This window comes from Oryctolagus cuniculus, chromosome 11 (assembly GCF_964237555.1).
Source record: "Oryctolagus cuniculus chromosome 11, mOryCun1.1, whole genome shotgun sequence".
NCBI lineage: Eukaryota > Metazoa > Chordata > Mammalia > Lagomorpha > Leporidae > Oryctolagus > Oryctolagus cuniculus.
The window spans coordinates 27,471,345-27,492,239 of record NC_091442.1 but is presented as its reverse complement, the minus strand read 5'-3'; the positions used below and the strand labels follow the sequence as shown (position 1 = coordinate 27,492,239).

At 54.5% G+C, this 20,895-nt stretch overlaps 1 protein-coding gene across 2 annotated transcripts; it reads left to right on the top strand.

Annotated features, from left to right (window-relative positions):
• The first annotated feature begins 6,099 nt into the window (after positions 1-6,099).
• LOC100351236 (Ig gamma chain C region) lies at positions 6,100-20,687 on the top strand. Of its 2 annotated transcripts, none has more exons than XM_051845172.2 (7): positions 6,100-6,371; positions 7,926-8,237; positions 9,283-9,603; positions 11,276-11,584; positions 16,048-16,329; positions 17,173-17,282; positions 17,886-20,687. In XM_051845172.2, the coding sequence occupies exons 1-6, from the start codon at positions 6,308-6,310 to the stop codon at positions 17,277-17,279; spliced, it is 1,395 nt and encodes a 464-aa protein (XP_051701132.2). In that variant the 5' UTR covers positions 6,100-6,307; the 3' UTR covers positions 17,280-17,282; positions 17,886-20,687. The 2 variants fall into 2 exon arrangements, with proteins under 2 accessions (XP_051701132.2, XP_008254429.3); XM_008256207.4 differs by having other exon boundaries at positions 6,103-6,371; positions 16,015-16,329; positions 17,886-20,685.
• The last annotated feature ends 208 nt before the right edge of the window (positions 20,688-20,895 follow it).

Here is a 20,895-nt window from a genome sequence, read left to right as displayed (position 1 = left end):
CGGGGGAAGTTCCCCACAAAGGTGAGAGGTTTCATTGCTGGATAGCAGCCATTGCTAGACAGTCCTTCCTTCTCTCAAGCTGACAGGAGCCTCTGTGACTTCCTCACCGGTCCCCGCCTTGCTCACAGGGCTCTCTGACAGGTCCCCTCGTCTCCCCGAGCGTCTCTCTGTCCTCGCCGCTCCTGCACAGCTGCCTCACCCAAGCACACACATGGAAACCCTCCCCACAAAAAGCCTCTCTTGCAGGTGAAGGCATGGATCGTCACCCATCGCTTCCCATTCTCACATTCACCTGCTCTTCCGGGGCTGGGAGACCATGAGGCCAATCCCTGGGTAGCAGCCGAAGTCTTCAGCTCCTGGAGCAGAGAAGAGCATTGGGACTGCATGAGACACCAAAAGAGGGTTCCCAAGCCCCCACCCCAACTCTCTCCTCTTCTTGTTTCCTTTCTTCGACTGCTTAAGTCTTTCCACTGAGATACCTATTGGGTTAACAAATAGCATTTCAGGAATCAGAACCGGGCAAGGTGAGAGAGTAGGTTGGTGTTTCACACCTTAGTCCGAATTTCCCCGGCCACTCTTTGGCTCCACCACCCTAAGAGCAGCCAGAGGTTGGAATTCTGATGGCAGCCCTCCATGGGGTCTCTTCAGGAGCAGGGAGGGAGGCCCTCACCCCGAGGTAACTGAGAATTCTCAGCTCTGGACAACATCCTAGGCTCGGGAGGTCCAAACTCCTTCTTCACTCATTCCCTGGGCAAGTATTTGTTGATCAAATTGTGCTTGATGTTGAAGATAGCACGGAGGCCAAGCCAGCCCTCCCTGGAGGGTTCAGGGCAGGAGTGATAAGGACAAGGACCCCATGGCAGCAAGATGTGATAGGTGCTCAGTAAGGTCAGGGGTGGAGGGGCTGGGAGCCAGGTCCCCTTAGCTCACTGGGTGCTGGGGCCTGGGAAAGCTTTGTGGAGGGTGCTTTGGAGCTGAGACCTGCAGGACAAGGAGCCTGGGCCGATGCTAGCCTCCAGCTCTGGCTTTCCCCATCAGGGTTTTCTTCTCGATCCAGATGCTGCTCTATTTGGTTTAACTGCAGAGTTGAAGACTTCTCTAGGACCCGTGTCTGGGATGGGACCGTGATGGTATCTTGAGATACCATGGGACGGCTGGTATCCTGAGACATCCGGGTCCAGAAGTCCGCCATTTTGGCTTCCATTTGTTCAACTCTCGAAAGAAGAGAGAGGGAAAGGACGCTGAGGCAGCAATGTCAAGGCCATCTTCCTGGGGTTGCAGAGCTGCCCAGGCAGTGACGCAGGGACTGGGATGTCACAGAGGGGTCCTGTTCCTCTGTGGTTGTTTGCCTCACCTCAAAGCAAAGGCCAAGGGCAGCACCTGTCATGGAATAAGCAGTGCCCTTGTTCCAGGTGTTTCAAGGTAGCCACGGCGGAGCAGTGAGTCAGGCTTGCGTCTCTTTGAGCACAGGCCCTGTGGGACCGCAGGGGTCAGGCCGCCAGCAGACACTGTGCTGAGGGAGGCCTGAGTCCAGCTGGGACCCCCAGAGTGCAGGAAAGGAACAATGCCTGCAAATATTCAGGACTGAAGGAGCCTTAGAGACCACTGGGCCCGCACCCTTGGCGACCCAGCTATACAGTGCAAGTCCCCGAGAGCTGGCCCAGGCTTACCCTGTAACCTGGAGGCAGAGCCAGACCTGCACCCCAGCCCCAGCTCCCTCTCTCCCTAGAAGTCTCCCCCCATTTTCAGAAGCTCCCCTACCCCTCGCCTACCACTTGCCAATGTCTAGCCCTCTCCTCAGGCACCTGACTGTCCACACTGCAGCAGCCTCTTGCCTCCTCCTGGCTGCCCCCTTGGCTTCCTCCTTTACCTTCCTTGAACCCATCCACCCCCCCACCCATCCCCCAAGCCAGAAGAGCCTAACTTTTCAGTCTGCAAATTGGAGCCAGTCAGCCCTGGGCTCAGCCCAAGACATTGCACACTGATGGCAATCCCACGGCCTCACCTCACACTGCAGATTTGCCTGTGACTGCCTGCCCCCAACTGCTCCCACCACAGAGGGAGGCTCAGAGATGCACACTCCTCTCTGGAACATTCCTTAATGCTGACTCTTCTCTGGCACACAGCTTCCCGGAGTGAAGGCCCCTGTCTTGCTCACCTCCCTTGCTCAGTGCCCTGCATGGTGCTTGGCACAAAATTGGCCCTCCATAAAGAGTTGTAGGAATGAGTGAACAGAGACCGAAACCAAGTCAGTCAGCAAACACGTGTACAGAGGCTGTTCTGGGTCAGGAGCTGTGGTAAGTCCTGAGGACTCAGGCCTGGAACAAGTGGATGAGAGAGGGTCCTCGTCCCCAAGGTCACCATCTGGGGAGACACACATCTTTGCCGAAGCCTTGGAGTGACACAAGTGATTTTCCCACTGAGACCAAGCCCCGTCTAGGAAGATGGAGTGAGAACGAAAGATCCAACTGCAAGGCATTGGGTGTCAGGGACCCTGGAAGTCCCTTTTCAGGGATGTGAGGGGCTCTCTGTCAGCCTGAAAGGCCAGGGTGGGGGCCCCCGGGATTTCAGCCCCAACAAGAGGGCAGGCGTATGGACTGGGTGAGAGCCGGGGCCCACTGGGGCTGGAGGCAGGAAGAGGACTGAGAGGAAGCAGAGCCTTGGCCAGCAGGCAGGGGCCCAGCCCGGGGGAGCCCTATGGGTCTGTCAGCACTCCTCAGCCCCACCCCGGGCCTCCAATCTCCCCACTTCTCCTCATGCCTTCCCACCTCACAAGGCAGGCTGACCGCAGCTCCCCGCCCTGTTGCGGCCATTTCCTCATTCCATGCAGACGCTGTAGATTCGAGAGCCTTTGAAAGCAAACCCACTTCCTCCAGGAAATCTTTTCTGCTTTCCCACTGGGAGTACTTCCTTCTTTCCCTTACCCCACAGCACATACCCTCCTTTTACTTTAGTTAGCCAGTGACCCATCCATTCTTCCATCCACGAATTCATCCACCTGTCTATGGACCCAAACCTCTACCCATGGATCCATCCATTCTTCCATCCGTGGATCCATCCATCCATCTATAGACCCAACATCTATCCATGGATCCATCCATCTATCCCTTCCATCCATGGATCCATCCATCCATCTGGGAATCCAACATCTATCCATGGAATGACCCATCCGTCTAACAGATAGATGTGAACCAAACCATCCCACTGACTCCTTAACTGTGTTCCAGATACATATTCACAGTAGTGGACAAGCACATAACCCCTGTCCTCCGGAGTCTACAACACAATAGGAGAAACAGCGTTGGGCAAATAATTGCAAATCTGATTACACCTGTGCTAAGTGCTATGCAAGAGAAGTACTGGAACCCTTGGGGGAGTCAGGGTAGGATTTCCTGAGAAAAGTACGCTTCATCCAAGACCTGGCTGTCCAACATGGTAGCCAGTAGCCACACGTTGCTATTGAGCACTAGAAATGTGGCATCAGATAATTGAATATTTTATTTTATATAATTTTACCTAATTTTTATTTAAAAACTAAGCAGTGAAATTTTATTGCTGAAACAGGACTTTATTGTTTTGGTGGTGTAACCAGGAGTATTGGGCAAGAGAGGGAACAGAGGCAGAGGATCTGAAACTGTTTGCTGGCTGAAGCCCGTGTCTCGGAGGATGTCGCAGGCGCCTTCTCTTCCCCAACACTGTACTGGGAGGCGGAGAGCTCAGCGGGAGTCAGATTTTCGAATGAAGACGCCTGTGGCTGAGCAGGAAGCGCCCCCCCCCCCCGCGCTCTGGTTTCTACATCCTGGACGCTCCCTGACCCTCTCTGTAGAACCCTGGCAAACTGCACCCCAGGGAGGGAACCAAACCCCCCACTGTCTACTTCACTTGTCCCTGGTACAAAAAGCTTTCCTGGCTAGCACCGTGGCTCACTAGGCTAATCCTCCGCCTGCGGCGCCGGCACCCTGGGTTCTAGTCCCGGTCAGGGTGCCGGATTCTGTCCCAGTTGCTCCTCTTCCAGTCCAGCTCTCTGCTGTGGCCTGGGAGTGCAGTGGAGGATGGCCCAAGTGCTTGGGCCCTGCGCCTGCATGGGAGACCAGGAGGAAGCACCTGGCTCCTGGCTTCGGATCGGCGCAGCGCACCAGCCGTGGCAGCCATTTGGGGAGTGAACCAATGGAAGGAAGACCTTTCTCTCTGTCTCTCACTGTCTAACTCTGTCTGGCAAAAAGAAAAAAAAAAAAAAAAAAAAGCTTTCCCCCTGGGAAAGCCCGCGGCTGCTGATCTGGTGACGCCCCCTGGGCAAACAGAACCCGTGCCCTCTAACAGTAGCACTGCACTTTACTTTGCAGAGAACGCAAGGTATTAAAAAAAAAAAAGGCGTGTAAAGTATCACAATATTTTATAATGTTTCACATGTTGAAATGATGCAACTTTGGATATTGGATTAAATAAATTATATTAGTTCAGATGAATTTCACCTAATCCTTTTAAATTTTTTAAACTATTTTATTTGAGATAATAGTTTTTAAAGATTTATTTATTTATTTGACAGGCAGAGTTGCAGAGAGACACAGAGAGGGACAGTGAGGTCTTCCATTGGCTGTTTCACTCTGAAATGGCCGCAAAGGCCAGTGCGGTGCCAGATGGAAGCCAGGAACCAGGAGCTCTCTGGGGCCAAGCCTTGTTGAAAGTCCAGTCCTAACTAGCCTGCTATAAAATGTCGGTTTCATGTCCAATTTAGTGCCTACGTCCCCCCTCGCCTCCACCGAGCCCCGCCCTAGATCCTGCGTGCATGTGAGCTGATCTTTGAATGGGGCTCCTCTGCCCCTGCTGTATTTGGGCCCGGGAAAAGAGGAAGGAGAAGTGAGCCTTTCTCACCCAAAGGCGCTCTGCCCTCTGTGGTGGGATCTAGAAGCTGGCGGTCTCCTGGGCACAGGTGCGGTCCCCAAGAGGCACCTCATGTGCACATGCATGTGTGTGTCGCGGGGACGCTCCCTGCACAGTCTCCCTCACGCCAAGTGCACCCTGCTCCCCAACTCCCAGCCTGCAGTCCGTGCTGCATCCCTCCTGCACGTGGCCAGCGCTCCCAGTGGACTGCAGGCAGAACCCGGTAAGCCCAGCCACCCGCCTCCAGAGGGGACTCTCGAAGGCCCCTGGCCCCGGCTCCTCTGCATGGAGGAAGTCCCGGCTGCTCCCCTGCCACCTGGTCTCTCTGCCAGATCTGTCTTTTCAGTACCCTTTCCTTCTGCTCACAGGGGCACACGAGTGGATCATCAAGTCCACAGTTGTCTCGGGAGACACGAGGAGAGAGACGAGCCGGCCTCCTCCTCCTGCAGGCCGTCATATCTCCAGGAGTAACCCGGTCGTTATGACTCGCCGAGCCGGGCGGCCGTGGAGTAGAGAGGAAGGGGAGGTTTCACAAGATGCCCACCCCAGGCCGACAGCTTCTCCTGGCTGGTGCTGCGGTATGGACCGGGGCACTGAGGTGGCCAGGGGAGCAGGCCAGACTTGCTGCCTCCTAATCAGTCCTCAGTACTTCCCCGGCCCCAAAGGCCCGTTCATTGCTACCAAGCACCCACGATGCTCCTGGCACCGTGCTAGCTGCAAGATGTAGCATCTTCCTGGCAAATCCCCTTTCTGGGCGGAGACAGATCAACGCAGGCAAGCCTCTGGGTCAGGGCCAACCGTGGGAAGGCGCAGAGTACAGTGAGGGGATGGCGGGAGGCTGGGGGAGGCCAGGGGAACAGGTGGCTGTTCGGTTACAAATTCCTTTTCCCCCAGCTGGGAGCTCAGTGGATGATTCTGGGCCTCCTGAAATGGCGAGGCAGGGGGGCTTCCAAGTGCATGCCCTTTCTTCTTCGCATGGTGGCATACTCATCCAGTTCTGATCCAGCCAGTAGCAGCAGAAGCCATCCTGAGCCTGGAACAGATCTGCTTCTCAGTGATGCCTGTTTGATGTGGAGGAGCCTCCAGATCCGGGACTCCCAAGGCCAGCATATCAGAAGGCAGCTCCAGGGCCTGAAGCTTGAGGCAGAGCCCCAGCCCCTCCCAGCCCAGCGCAAGTGCATCCGAGAGCCAGTGCCCAGCCAGAGGAGGCAGCAGAAGCCGCCCTACCCAGGGGTTTGGGGTTTGGAAGAGGCCTTGGCCACAGTGACCACTTCTCTCGTGGTGGCTCAAACCTTGCCCCACGCCTGGGGGTGGGTGGGCAGTGGAACGTATAAGGCAGACCCAGCCATCAGGACACCTAGGCTTGTGCAGAGCCTCGTCCAAGGGTTGTGGTCGGGCTGGACCAGGGACGCTGTAGCCTCTCGCCATGCCTGCCTCACCTGGGCAGGCGCTGGACTTCCTCCTGTCCGCCCTGCTGCTTGGACTCACAGGTGAGTCCTGAGCCCTGCCCCTGGGGATTCCAGGGAGACCCAATCCCCACACCTGGGTCCCGGGCAGAACACAGCCTCAGGCTCTCGCCAAGCCATTTTCTTGCCTGCCAGGTATCATTTCTCCTCCTCGATGAGGACCTTGTGGGAGAAGGGAGACGATGGAGTTGGGGGTGAGAGCAGGAAGATGCGACACATGGGTCAGGGCCGTGGGGAGGCCCAGGTGAAAGAGGAGCCCACCTCCCAGCCGGTGTCCCTGCTGTCAGCTCTGGGCTGGGTCAGAGGGTGTGGGGGGCAGACAGACAGGGGGAGAGAGAAGTCCCCTGACCAACCCAGTAAGCCCTCAGCAGCCACTGACAGGCTGTGCAACCTGGAGCAGCTTGCTAACCCTCTCTGAGTCTCTGCCTCCTTTTCAGAAAGTGGGGGTGCTCATGCCAGACTCCCACGGGTGGGGTGTGGGTGAAGATGAGCACGCACCCCCAGAGCATCTTGCAAATGGCAGGGTGCTGTGTGCAGCGAGAGGACAAGCCCCACGGCCTCCTGCTGCCCTCTGCCACCTGTCCCTGTGTTGTCCCTGCTGACCTGTCTGCCTGTCCCCCGCATCTACCACTTGAGCAGATGCAGACTCATCTCTGTGCCCCCAGCACCCCACTCCTGGCCTGGTGTGGAGCAGGGGCCCAGGGATACTCTGAGGACCTGGACAGCTGTCCTCGTCTGCTCTTCTGCTCAGAGACAGCGCTGGTGCATCCCAGGATCGGGGCAGAAACTCCTTTGCTTCAGTCCTGGGTGAAGCTGCCAGGGTGGGGAGAGCTGCCCATCACTGGGGGAGAACAAGCAGGGGACCCAACCCCGTGGTGATGGGGGAGTCCCCTGAGGGTGGCTGCCAGGAGGCTTGGTGCTCTCAGTTTACATGTGAAAGGAGAATCTTGACCCTAGCCATCCAGCACGGTCCTCCCCCAGTACTTCCCATCTCAAAAACACAGGCTCACAGCCACCTGATGCTGGGGGTCAGGGGGCCCGGGCGGGGGTGCTCATCCGGGATTCACTCTGCTTCCACCCACCCAGGACTCCACCAGGCTGGCAGGCTCCGTCTCTCACATGCATTCCCAGTCCCTTCGTTCCTCACCACCCCAGTCCAGGCCACCGTCACATCCCCGTGTGACCCCTTGCTGGGCTCCCTGAGCTGGTCCCCACCGGGGCTGCACGCACAATGCCCTGCTCATCTCTAGAAAGGGGGAAGGAGCCAGCTCGCCCTCTGCTGGAGGGCCTCTGTCCCCAAGCCTGGCTGCCTCCCACGCTGATGACCCACACAGCGGTGGGTGCCTGCTGTCCCCACGCTCAGCGAGGCTCCCGTTCACTCCTCACTTTCAGCTCCACCCTTGGGGAACCAGCCCCCCGCTGTTCTCTGTCTGCATCCCAGTTGTATTTGCTTGTGCCCTGGCCACGTCTGTCTCCGTGTGCAGACCCAGGACCTGCCCTGCTGTGCAGCCCTCCACCTCCGTCCCTCGCCAGCCCGCTCCGCTCCACGCATAGGGTCATGGACCTTCTGTTTTGCAGCTGGGAAGTTCTTCATCACCCTCACGGGCCCTTCCTCGAGGACAACCCCCGGAGCTTCCGTGCCTTTCAACTGCACGGCTGGCCCCTTCGGCTCCCAGGACATCAATGTCACTTGGCTGAAGGACAGCGACGAGCACCCAGCCTCGGCGCAGCACCTGCTGCCTCACAACGGAGGCAATTACTCGGTCAGCAGCAAGGCCTGGGTGACGCTGGCCCGCCAGGACGTGTGGTCCACGATCGCCTGCGAAATCACACACCGCGTCCTGCCCAAGCCCCTGCGGGCGGCCCTGAACCTCTCGCAGGTGCTCCGAGGTGAGCAGGGCGGGGGCCAGTCCCGGCAGCATGGACTTGCAGGGGTTCCCCAGACAAAGCCCCATCTCACAAATGGGGGCCCAGAATCACCCAGCCTGTTCCCAAGGCTGGTGCCGCCCGTCGCGCCAGCGTCCCACGGCAGAGCTCCGGTTTGAGTCCTGGCTGCTCTGCTTCCCCACGAACTCCCTGCTGATGCACCTGGGGAAGCAGCCGACAATGCCCCACGAATTTAGGCCCCTGCTGTCCACGTGGAAGACCCAGATGGAGTTCCTGGCTCCTGGTTTCAGCCTGGCCCCGTCCTGGCCATTGCAGCCATTGCAGCCATTCACAGAGTGAACCAGCAGTTGGAAGATCCTCCTTTTAAACTAATTAATTAATCTTCAAAAAAAAAAAAAAAAGGAGAGAAAACACTGATTGCAGAGGACAGCTGTCTGGGCTCTAACACTCCTACTTGAGTCACTGCAGGCCGTGTGGGTTTGCTTGTGCTCCTTCACCCTTTTGAGCCTGTTTCCTGGTGAAATGGGAATGATACTAAGCCCTTCTCTGTCCAACCCCTCTGAAGAGCACGTGTCGCCCTTCATAACACCCCTCGGAGAGCACCGGGCACAGTAGAACCGGCCACACGTGTTTCATTGTCGTGTTCTCCACTGGTGTGGCCTCACCCTCACAACCTCTTTGTTTGTATGTTACTTTTGACTGATTTAAATGTTTATCATTCATTCAATTAATATGGAGCACCCACGGTGTGCCAGGTACTTCCACAGTGTTAGGGATGTTGCGATGAACAAAGTGAAGTCCTTGTCCTCAGGGGGACTTTTAATCACCCTGAAAATTCGACTGTACCATATGAATTATTTCAAACACAACAGAAAACAATACGCCAGCCACCCCTGAGCCCCTGCCTGTGTCTAATGGACTTGAACATTTAACCCCATTTGCCTTACACTGAGCGAGCCATCCTGAGGCTGGTCCCCAGGAGGGGGCACAGGGGCGGGCAGGCAGGGGTTAAACCCCACCATACCCTAATTACTGTCTCCCTGTCCAGTCATCCCCACCCTGAGGATCACCACCAACCCGTCTGCGACCCACGTCCGCGAGCGTCAGAGAGTGAACCTCACCTGCCACGCCAGCCACTTCTACCCCTCCGCCCTGTCCCTCACCTGGATGGAGAACAGGCACACCTTCCTGACCGTGGAGTGGCCCGCGGTCACAAGAAACGCAGACGGGACGTACTCTCTGAAGCACACGTGGCAGGCAGAGGCCACGCTGGAAGGGAGTGAGTTTGCCTGCTGGGTGGTCCAGGATGATCAGCCTCCTGTCCAGGCCAATGTCACCCTGCGAGCACAGGCACCCGAGCCCAAGAAAGGTGGGTGCGGCTCTGGCCCGGCTCCCCCGGGGCAGCGTGGCCAGGAAGGGGCGGGGACTCGGGCTAGGAGTGCGTGACGGTGATGGGCGCAAGGGTGCAGAAAACCCTCACACATTCACCCCAAATCCACTCTTCTCCAACCTCATACCTAGAAGGAGGGGTGCGACGCCCCCTTCCCAATCCCACGCACCTGCCTCAGCGCCTGGGTGCGAGTTAAGGACAGCTGGGCACTCAGACTCCTTCTAGGAAGGACCCTCGGAAGCTTTTGAAAGTGAACTGTGCAGAGCAGAATTCCCGACTTACACGGGAAAGAGCGTGGATGGCGAGTCCTCCTTCCCTCGCCCCAGCCCCAGCCTCTTTCTCCTCCAAGTCCTGGTCCATCCCTCTCGGGCGCATCCGTAGATCCTTTTGCCCACCAGGGGGCGCTGCCGGCCGCAGTCCGGGCCAAAGGGCCCGCTTTCCTGAGGTCCTGCTAGGAGGAGCGTGGGAGAACGAGTTGCTGGGGGTAGGGGGCGGGGACTAGGATTGGCCCCGCCCAGGTGAGCGGGAGTGTGGACCGGCCGCTCTGCCGGAGCGCGGGAAGTGGGACGGGGCGCTCCCCAGGAGGCGGGGGTGTGAGGCGCCCTAGGCGCGGCCGGGGACGGGGTGGGCGAGGCCGCGGGGCTTCCATCGGCCTCTGCCTCTCCGGACCGGCGCTGGCCTCGGCCTGGCCGCCGCGAGGAGCCGGGAGCGGGTCGGGTTGCGTCCGCGTCGAGTCCCGCCCGCCACAGAGCGCCGCGGGCGTGGGCCCCTGCCCGCTGGCCCGGAGCCGCGCTCCCGTGGCTCCGTCCTTGGTACAAACGCCCGGGCGGCTCTGCCTCCGCAGCCGGCCCCGGTGCCTCGGATCCGGTTCGGCCCACACCCGCTGAGCACTTACTTCGGCGCCCGCGGGACGGCCGGGCAGGTCCCTCCGAGGGCCTGGGGAGCGGCGCCGGGGCTGGAATGCAAGCCAGTCCGCTCTCCTGGCCCCCGCCTGCCCCGCGTTTTTCTCTTCTCTCCTGCCTGGGGATGCGAACCCAAGGGTTATCTGAAGCGTCTCCTCAGATCCCGGTCTTAAATATATTTTTTTTAGGATTCATTTATTCATTTGAAAAGCAGAGTTATCAGTCAACGCTGAGAATTGAGTCATTCCCATCTTACAGATGAGAAAGCCGAGGCTTAGAGTTGAGTGGCTCGGACTCACCCAGAGAAAGGGTTGGGGTGCAGACTTGGACAGGCAACCCAAAGCCCGTGCCCCTCACCTCTGCCTGGCTGCTCTCACCCCCTCACCACCCACCCATGCCTTGGTCCGGGAGCCTGAAGGCAGGCCCTGGGGCCAGACTGCCTGGCTCAGTACCTCTGCCCCGGCCAGCCAGCCGAAGGCCTTGAGCAAGTTACCAAGTCTGTCTGGGCCTCCGTTTGCCTGTCTGTGGAATGGGCTGGCAACAGCTCCCATGCCCCAGGCTTTGTGGGAGCTCCCAGTGAGCTGGGAAGAGACCGTGCCGGGGTCAGCATGATGGGCGTGCTCCCCCTCTGGCCTGACCTCGGCTCCTACGAGAGCGCAGCCCTCGAGCCTCGGGCAGGAGGAAGCCGGGGCTGGCTCCCAGCCGCCTTGGGCCCGGCTGTGCCCTCACACCGGCGGCTCTCCCTGCAGGCAGGATGGCCCACTCCGTCAACCTGGAAGGCCCGCGTCAGCGCTCCAAGCCCGGCACCAGCATCCAGCTGACCTACAGCTCCTCGGGGGTCCACACGCAGCACGTGATGGTCATCTGGTTTAAGAACAGCAGCAAGCTGCCCAGGTCGCAGACCAGCGTGCAGCCCAGCGGGCACACCTACAACGTGACCAGCAGTGTGCTCGTGCCGCTCCGGGCGGACGACCTGTTCTCCTCCGTCGTCTGCCATGTCAAGCACGGGTCCACGCTGGTCTTCGAGCAGTCTGTCCACCTGAGCCAGTACCTCCGGGGTAAGGCCTTTCTCTCTGCTGCGCCGCCTGAGTGCCGAGCCGGGTCGTGGCCATGGCTGAGCCTTGGTTTCTTCGCTGAAGAAAGCATAGTCCTCTCTTGGCTGACACAGTGATTCAGTGGAGCAGCACCTGCAGGGTACTTAGCACAGTTCTGCACAGGATGCTTAACACCTGTGGAGTACTCAACACAGCACCTGCAGGGTACTTAGCACAGTTCTGCACAGGATGCTTACCACCTGTGGAGTACTCAACACAGCACCTGCAGGGTACTTAGCACAGTTCTGCACAGGATACTTAACACCTATGGAGTACTCAGCACAGCACCTGCAGGGTACTTAGCACAGTTCTGCACAGGATACTTAACACCTGTGGAGTACTCAACACAGCACCTGCAGGGTACTTAGCACAGTTCTGCACAGGATTCTTAACACCTGTGGAGTACTCAACACAGCACCTGCAGGGTACTTAGCACAGTTCTGCACAGGATGCTTAACACCTGTGGAGTATTCAACACAACACCTGCAGGGTGCTTAACACAGTGCCTTGCTCCCACTCGCCGCTCAGATGGGGCAGCTGTTACCAATCATTAGCCTTCAACAGTGCCTTCCAGAGGGTACTCCTTGCACCTGCAAGGTGGAGACAGAATATTTCTCCTCTGAGAATGCAGCTTTATTATTATTGTTTCACATGAAGAAGAGTGAAGGGCTTTGTGAGCTTCGAACTTCCAGGGCTCTGGAGTCTCTAGCTCTTTCGTTGTTCCTGGCATGGGCCTGATTCTTCGTCCGGTCTTTTGGTTGGTTTTTCCATGCTTTGGCAGATCTGTGAATTCTGTGAGGTCAAAAGGTACCGAGCCCGGAGGGAACAGTAGCAACTATTCTATCGCCAAAGACCATTCTAAAGCCCAGAGAAGGCAAGTGAGGGGTCCAGGCACGCACAGCAGTAAAATGCATTCTTTAAATGCGTATCGGACTTTACAGTTCGCACAATATTTTCTTCTTCACTTTCTCATCCACAAGACAGGGGAGGAGCGTGCTGTTATCATGGAAGGGAGCCGGTGCTTTTACCAGGAGGCATGCCGGTGGTAAATCCTGAAGCAGCCGAGCGCGCCCTCAGTTACGCATGGACACACGGTCCTGTGGGGTAACGTCCGGTGCACGCAGCTGTTGGTCTCGTCCGTGGTGTCCGGGAGTGAAAGCTTCCAAGATGGTTGCGCTGCCGCGGGGCAGGGTCTCCACTCCACTGCCTGCACCTGCTGTGGGCTCACCTCCAAGCTGCCTTTGTTCTCTCAGCCTCAGTATCTTTGGCTTACAATAGAAAATGGATAGTTCAGGGGGTCCTCCTTATCCGAGTCATTACTGTTCGTATTTGAAAAGCAGAGACAGAGATCGTCCATCCTCTGGTTCACTCCCCCAATGCCTGTAGTAGCCAAGGTTGGACCAGGCTGAGGCCAGGAGCCTGGCGCTCCATCTGGGTCCCCCACAGGGGTGGCCGAGACAGTTGAGCCATCACCTGCTGCCTCGCAGGGTGTGCATTAGCAGGAAGCTGGGGCCAGAGCAGAGGTCTCTGGTGTGGAGTGGGTGTCTTAACCGAGGCCAGAAGCCCGTTCCTTGAGCATTTATGACGCAGTTCCCTATAGCAAGGACAGTTGTGTGGAGAAGTTGTAGCAAATACAAGTATTGACGAGCGAGGTGATTGCTTATAAAGTTAGCAGCTGCTCCACCCTCCCGCCGACACTGCTGCTCTCAGGTTGTGTCTCCCATCGCACAAGTCTTGGGGGTAGGGTGCGGGGGGGTCTTTATTTTGGATCCCCTGAAAGCAGAGCCTGAAGCCCAGACCCAGGGGCAGGAGGTTGGGAAGTGGTGCCCAGGGGGGTGCCCCCAAGGGTGTCTAAGGGACTGTGGACAATGGGGGCTTCTTGCCGGTGTGTGGGGGGGACCATCTGAGGCACGTGCAGGCAGGTGATGCCTCAGCGCGTCCCATGGAGGAGAGACTGGGGTGTCCCATAGTTGCAGAGAACCCTGAGGCAGATGGGGCAGGCAGGCGTGGCAGCTGGGGTGGGACTCCGTGTGCGGGTGGCCCCCTCTCCGTGTGCAAGGTGGCTGCCTTGCGGTCCGGGAGGGGGCGTGGGAGGGGAATTGGAGCCCAGACGCCTTCTGCAGGAGGCTGGTCACCAGATCGTCCCGTGTGAACAGGACCCACTTCCGCTGCAAGGGGAAATCGGAGGTCTAGCCACAGTCATCTGTGAACTTGGTGGGAATGAAGTGCGGCGGTCTCAGACGCAACTCTGCGCAGCTGGGTGTGGAAGCAGAGGGGTGGGCGTTTGGTGCAGGGGTGGAGATGCTGCGTACGACGCCCACGTGCCGTGTCTGAGCACCTGGACTTGAGTGCCGGCTTCTGATCCAGCTTCCCGCTGGTGCACACCCCAGAGCAGCTGATGATTCAGATACTGGGGCCCCCGCCACTCACACAGGAGACCCTGACTGAGTTCCAAGCTTCTGCCTTCAGCCTGGCCCAGCCTTGGCTACGCGGGCATTTGGGGAGTGAACCAACAGATGGAACTTCTCTGTCTCTCTGCCTTCCAGATAAATAAAACTAAAAGTTATTTTTAAAAAATAGAAGAAGAAAGGAAAGAAAATCTGTGATAATGACGCTATGGGCACTTTACAGAAGGAACACGGATTAAAAGGGGCCTCTGTGAAAATCGACAAAAGATTTGAAAATTTTCAAATAATTTTCCCAAATTACCTATTAATGGTTGTGCTGTGAATGTGCAACTGGAGATGAAGGATTTGTTGGAACCATAGCATAAGTTTGGGGGAGAAAATTCTATCAGGTTCCTTCCACTGCCAACACTTGTTCCTTCTGTTTGATTCATGGCTGCAATTATATCCTATATCAAATTAAAAATCCACATGAAATAAAATTATTTTTATTAATTACATGTGTTTCAAGATGAGATTTCAAGCAATTCTGCCTTGATTGTTTCTATGAAATTGGGACCTGACTTTGTATAGGTTCCTGCTAAGGGTCGCTTTTTGCTTTTCCCATACCAAGTGATTTTCTGTGCTTACCTCACTCAGTTTTGTGAAGAATAAATAAGAAATACACACACGGGGTCTCAAACACTGCCATGGTGTGCATGGACACAGTTGTCCCCCGCTGCGTCCAGGCCTCTGTCCTCCTAACACTGAGTTGGACACTGTGCAACTGAGAGCTAGAATAGGCCACCTGAGCCCCGTGGCACCTGCCCCGTGGCAGCTCGCCCCAGCTTCTCCCCATGGGCTCCACCCCAGCTGTCAGGCCTTCACCATCCTGGGCCTCCTGTCTCAGGTCTTACTTTGCTCGGTGGGAGTCCCTGTGCTGTTCCGCAGGGAGAGACGCAGCACCCGGAGTGAGCACTGGGGACCGTGTCTTGTCTGAGCTGTCCAACCCATTAGCAAAATCGCTGACAGAATTTTACAGGTCTGAGTGGGCTGTGAGTGAAAAAGGGGAATTTTGAAATCAGATGCCATCACTTCTTGGCCTTTTGGCTAAGATCAAGTGTGAAATCAGATGCCTTTAGTTCTTTCAGATTGCACTACATAAGAATCATTCTTTCTACCCCAGACCAGGACCTGGAATCTGTCTGAACTGTACCCGTGAGAGCTCATCTGACCTTAGAGAATTTCCTCATTGCAGTCTTGAAAACAGAGCACGGATGACTTGTGCAGAGTCTTGCAGCTGACCGTGGTGTCGGTGCCGGGACCAGAAGCCAGGTCTCCCAGCCCTTGCTGAAGCTGTGCCACGCTGGGCGTTTATAGGAAGTCCACTGAACTAGGACAGGGTCCCTCCAGTGTTTCTCATTGTGAACATTTTCTGTTGCACAGCTGGAAAATCTGGTTAAAGGAGAAAAATCTCAGGGTCATTAGGCTAGAGTTGCAGGTGCTCAGAATCAAGTGTTTACTGCTGTATCATTTGGGTGTCAGAATAGCACAGAGCCAAGAACACTGCCTCCAGTGCAATCCCAGCTTTGCCGCGTGTGACGTTGGCAAGTGCCTCACCCTCTCCACACTCAAGGCCTTCCTGTGTAAAGTCTTAGGTCTCGGAGCAGAGCCTAAGAATCTTCAGATCTCAGCACAACCCAGGCATAAGGGAGTCGACCAATTTGTAGCCAGTGAAGTGGAATTCACACCTTATCTTTTCCTCTTCCATGGGCAAAGTGGGAAAAGGGAAGATGAGGCTGGCATCCATCCATCCCATTCGCTCCTCCCTGCACCCACCCAGCCCTCTGAGCGTGCCTTCATTCATGCACTCGCAGCCTCACCCAGCCCGGTCTCCTCTGCAGGCGTCTGTCCCCCAGCGCAGCTCTGGGTTAGGCCTTGAGCAGATGCCCCCGTCCCCCCACGGCAGACTTCCCACGGTCACTTTCTGCTTTCTCTGGGCTTTGTCAGTTTCCCCTGCAGTGACAGTGTCCCATTCTTCAGCGTCCTCCGGCTTGGTGGCGGTCACCTGCCACGTGCAGAGATTCTATCCACAAAGTGTGTATCTCACCTGGGTGGAGGACTGCCACACGCAAAAGGGAACCGAGCAGCCCCTGTCCAGGAGGAACGGAGACGGCTCCTACAGCCTGAAGAGCTTGCATCTCGTGAATGCGTCGGTGCAGAGGACTGAGCGGGTGGTTACCTGCAGGGTGCAGCACGAGGACCAGCCTCCCGTCCAGGCCAGCCTCATCCTGTCCACGACAGCACGCACCCTCGGGAGCCCAGGTAAGGGCCCCTCGGCAGGGATCTCCTGAGTGGGTTCCCGGGACACTGGGAGGAGGGGAAACATGATCATCATCAAAGTCTTGTTCAGCTTAAGAGCCTGCAGTTCCTTGGATAGCCAGAGCGGTTTCTGGCCAGTGGCTTCCCTCGGCGGGTGGTGGCCCTCTTGGAAGTTTCTGTGGAGAGAGCCGTCTCTGAGCTCGGCCTCTGGGCAGTGGCCCTGAGAGCTCAGCTGGGTGCCCTCCCCTGCAAGGGCTGTCAGTGTGGCTGCCTTTTTAAAATGGTTGGTGAATTCTGCGGAGGCAGCCTCGCCTGTGCGTTGATCCTTAGGACTCGCCTGAGCAACCTTACTCATTGCAGGGGTGGGGATGGGGGGAGAATCAGGTGAGGATGGAGAAGTTCTTCCGGTTAACTCAGGCTCTGAATTCCCTGTGCCCAGTTGTGCACCTGGAGAGAGGGTGTGAAGGAGGCTCCTCACTCACTGCGTCCTTGTGAGGATTAAGTGAATTAATATACACACTTCGTTACATTATAAATATATATGTGTAGTCCACACGTATGTCTGTGTGAATGTCAGCTACTGTTACAAGTGTTTGAATTCAAGTAAAGCTATTTTTTAGTTTCCAGTAATTACAGCTGCGTGAACTTAGACAACTGAGTTGATTATCATCTCAGGCCTCAATGTATTCATCTATAAAGTGGTGCTAAGTGAGCTTGCATTAAGCCAACCACAAGAGCATGGGCTTGGATTCTGATGGAACTGGGTATAACTTGGGGACTCGGGGACTTCCGACCTCAGGGCATTGAAGCACACTCACTGGCTCCTTCTGTCCCCTGGCATCTTAGGTCTGGAAATCCCTGCCGTTGTTTTTGTGGCCTTACTCCTGGGCCTCAAGGTTCTGCTGGTGTTGAGTTTCACGGTCACCTACATCTGCAGGTGGCGACACCTGTGACAGGTGAGGTCAAGGTGGGCACTAGTCCTTAGGGAAGGAGATCAGGGCCGTGTTTGTGGCCTGGCAAGGGGAGTCCAGGGCAAGCACACGAAGTCACCCAGTGTCCCCAGGGATGATCTAGCCGCAAGAGAAGATTGTGAACACTCTTGCTTTCTCCAGAGTCTTTTGGAATTCTCAGAACCTCCAACTTTATGCACTGGGCAGAGCCCTGGGGTAGGAGATTTCCAAGCCCAAGTCCCTGGGACCCTGGAAGTGGAGATCCAAGGTGTGGGGATGGGATAAAGGTCAAGACCCTGGCTACAGACTCTCTGTATGCTGTTATGCATTTCAGTTTTCATGTGGTGTATCTTTGGAGTGAATAAGGAAAATATTGCTAAAATCAACTAATAGAACCCATGTGAGGAGCATGCAGGTTTGGACTGGTGGCAAAGATGCATGTGGGTGTCCGAGTTCAGAACCCAGACAGTGGGGCGTGGGGGCGTCGCTTCCAATGTGCACCATGAACTTGGCCTAAGCAGAGTAGCAGGTGTGCAGTAAGGGCTCACTGTACACTCGTGGAATCAATACATGAGTGAATGAATGATTGGGTCATTTTTTCTCCTACAGTTCCTGTATGCCCTGTGATACGTTGCCTGCTGCCCTCTCCAGCGGGTTCAATTGGGAAGAAGAAGCTGCAAAGACCCCTAGGTCACCAAGACCCCTGCCCGTCTCTCTGCCATCCCAATGGACATGCTCCCTCCCCAACACTCCCCTGCTCTTCCCTCCCTCAGAGCTCTGGAGCTGAGTTCAGATGAGGCCATGGGCTGCCTTGGTCCCGCCGTGCTGAGTTACACTCCACTCTAAAGAGAAGCAGTCTGCTCAGGGAAACAGGGCTCCATCCTGCCCTTGATCATGACCAGCTCTTAGTTTTCAGAGCACTTTCTTCCTTTTATCTGAGGCTTTTGTAATATGATTTTATTTTAACATGTATTTATTTTGAAATCACCAAAATATTGAATAAGCAGTTTTCTACTCTGAAATCTATAATATAAAAAATACCCATGGACCCATCATTCTGCCTTCACAAAATATTTACTTTTGCCATCGTATCCTTTAGTTCCTTCTTAAAAACCTTGTCTTGAAGTTGGTCATTCCTAAGCATGATTTTACACTGTTATGACATATGGATAAACCCTTAAGGAACGGACAGCATTCCTTGGCATGTTTCAAATTTTACATGTTATTATATTGTACACAGCATTCTGGAACTTTATTTATTATGCATAGGAGTTTATGGAATTTATCCCTGTAGATGTGTGTAGCTCCATTTGATTAATTCCCCGCTGCTCTGTGGTCTTCCATGCAGGCATACCGCACCGTTTATAGATTCTTGACATGATGGAGAGTGAAGCTTTATTCAATGTTTTTGCTGGGACAGCTTTGCAACAAGACATTTATGTATTTGTTTCCTTGGGTACACGTAGGAGAGTCCCCTTGTTCTCTGCTAGTGTTGTTCACAAAGCAACAGCGTTGTTAGCATTTGGAAGCTTTTGTTATAGAAATTTGTTTGCAGTGTTGCTCTTTTTTCTGGCGAGTGTGTGTGTGTGCACCTGCATGCATGCTATAGATGGTAGCATCTTTTTTCCTGCAAGCATGCATCACCCAGCACTCTCAGAATGCATCTCCATCCCTGCCATCTATCAACTCTCTAGAAACCTGAGCTCTCTTGATGACCTCTTTGTTCCACTGATCTACTTACCCCTCCCTTTGTCAACACTGCACTCTTAGTTTGAATAACTTCGTAATAAGTTTTGATACTCCTTTAGGGCAAATCGCCTCACCTTTTCTTGTTCAAAATTGTCTGGCCTATTCTTGGCCCAAATGTATTTTAAACTCGCCCTGCTGAGTTTCATGAAAACCCTTTTAGAATGATTTGATTGCATTGAATTTATACATTAATTTGGGCAAATGGACCTCTTGCCAATATTGAGTCTTCCCATTGATGGGCATAGCCTATCTCTTCTTATTTGGGTTTTCTTTTATAACTGTCAATTTATAATTTTGCAGTTTCTTCCCCCATAATGGTTGTATGCATTCTTAGAGCTACCTTTAATACTTTCTGGTTTATGAAATCTCTAAAAATTATGATTACTTTTTTTCACTGGTTTTTGACTGCTGAATAGGTTTGAAGCTGGGTTTTGAACATCAATCTTATATTCAGAAAGCTTATAAAATTCCCTCACTATTGCTAATAGTGTGGACAATCTTTTTTGTGTAACTCCTTTACGCTAACCTAATGGTCTTACACTCCATTTTCAGCTGTATCAAGGTTCCACGTGCACACAGGCTAGGAGCAGAACAGCCCTGTGAGTTCTCCGTAGGAAGCCTGGAGCCGGCCTGGCAGCCACGCACAGTCCACTCCCACCGGCTGCCATCTGCAACCCTGTTAGCTGATTATGCCAGGTTTTACATCTCACACACGGGTTGATGATGCTGATTTTGATTTTTTACTCTTAGGCATTACTGATTGACTTCCCACGACCCATGTAATGGCCTCTACTGCTGACTTCCTGTCACACTTGCTCCTCCCATCCCCCCAATGTGATCATCCCATAATTTGGGACAGCTTAACAGACAGTGTCTTCACTATAATGACCAAGTGAATGCTATTTATAACCAAGCCTGACCATTCCCAGCTTCTGCTTAGGTCGAGTCTTTCACACACAGCGCCGTGACCCTAAAGGGTTCCCTGTGGGTTGCGTCTTAGTGACCCCACTCCCACTATTCCAAATCCCTGGCAAATGCTAACCTCTGCTCCATCTCTGTCACTTTGATGGTGATCAGTAAGGACGCTCCTACAGTATGTGACACTGTCTCTCTCTGTTCAACTGAATGCCTTTAAGATCCCTATAAGTTGTCACAAATACTTCCTTCCTTTTCTCCACCAAGTAGTATCTCGTCAGATGGATGGGCAGTTTGTTTAATTATCCACCTGTAAGGTGTTCTGGTTGTTTCCAGCATTCCATCACTACAAAATGATATGCTATAAACATGCATGCATAGGTTTCTCTGTGTACGTAAGTGTTCATTTTCTGGGATAAATATATGGGAATGCAATTGTTGAGTCACTATAATAAGCTTATGGTTCAGATTTTTGAGAAATTGCTAGCCTACTTTAGATCAGCTGTGCCGGTTTACATTCCCACCTGCAATGGGCGAGAGATGCCTTCTCCACGTCCTAGCCAGCATTTGGTATTGTCACCACAGTTTATTATCACTATTCAGTTAAATACATAGTAATATCTCACTGTGGTCTTCACTTGCATTTTCCTAATGGCGGTGAAGTGAAGCATTTTTTCATAGTTTGGTTGCTATTTGTATCTCCTCGCTGGTGAAATGTCTCTTTATGTCCTTTGCCTGTTTATAATAAGAATTCTTGGTTTTTTTCTCATGTTTGCTGTTGAGTTGTGAGAGTTATGTTGGAGATTTGAGGCCTTTGTTAGATGTGTGGTTTGCAGATACTTGCACCCAGTCTGTAGCTTTCTTTTTCTTTCTTTCTTTTTTTTTTTTTTTTTTTTTTTTTTTTTTTTTTTTTTGACAGGCAGAGTGGACAGTGAGGGAGAGAGACAGAGAGAAA

What these genes read in the sequence shown, in the direction of transcription:
- LOC100351236 (XM_008256207.4), top strand. Translation starts at nt 6,308, where the DNA reads ATGCCTGCCTCACCTGGGCAGGCGCTGGACTTCCTCCTGTCCGCCCTG. An exon ending in CCTGAGCCAGTACCTCCGGG is followed by an intron (nt 11,585 to 16,014) that starts GTAAGGCCTTTC and finishes GGGCTTTGTCAG; the next exon opens with TTTCCCCTGCAGTGACAGTG. An exon ending in ACGCACCCTCGGGAGCCCAG is followed by an intron (nt 16,330 to 17,172) that starts GTAAGGGCCCCT and finishes CTGGCATCTTAG; the next exon opens with GTCTGGAAATCCCTGCCGTT.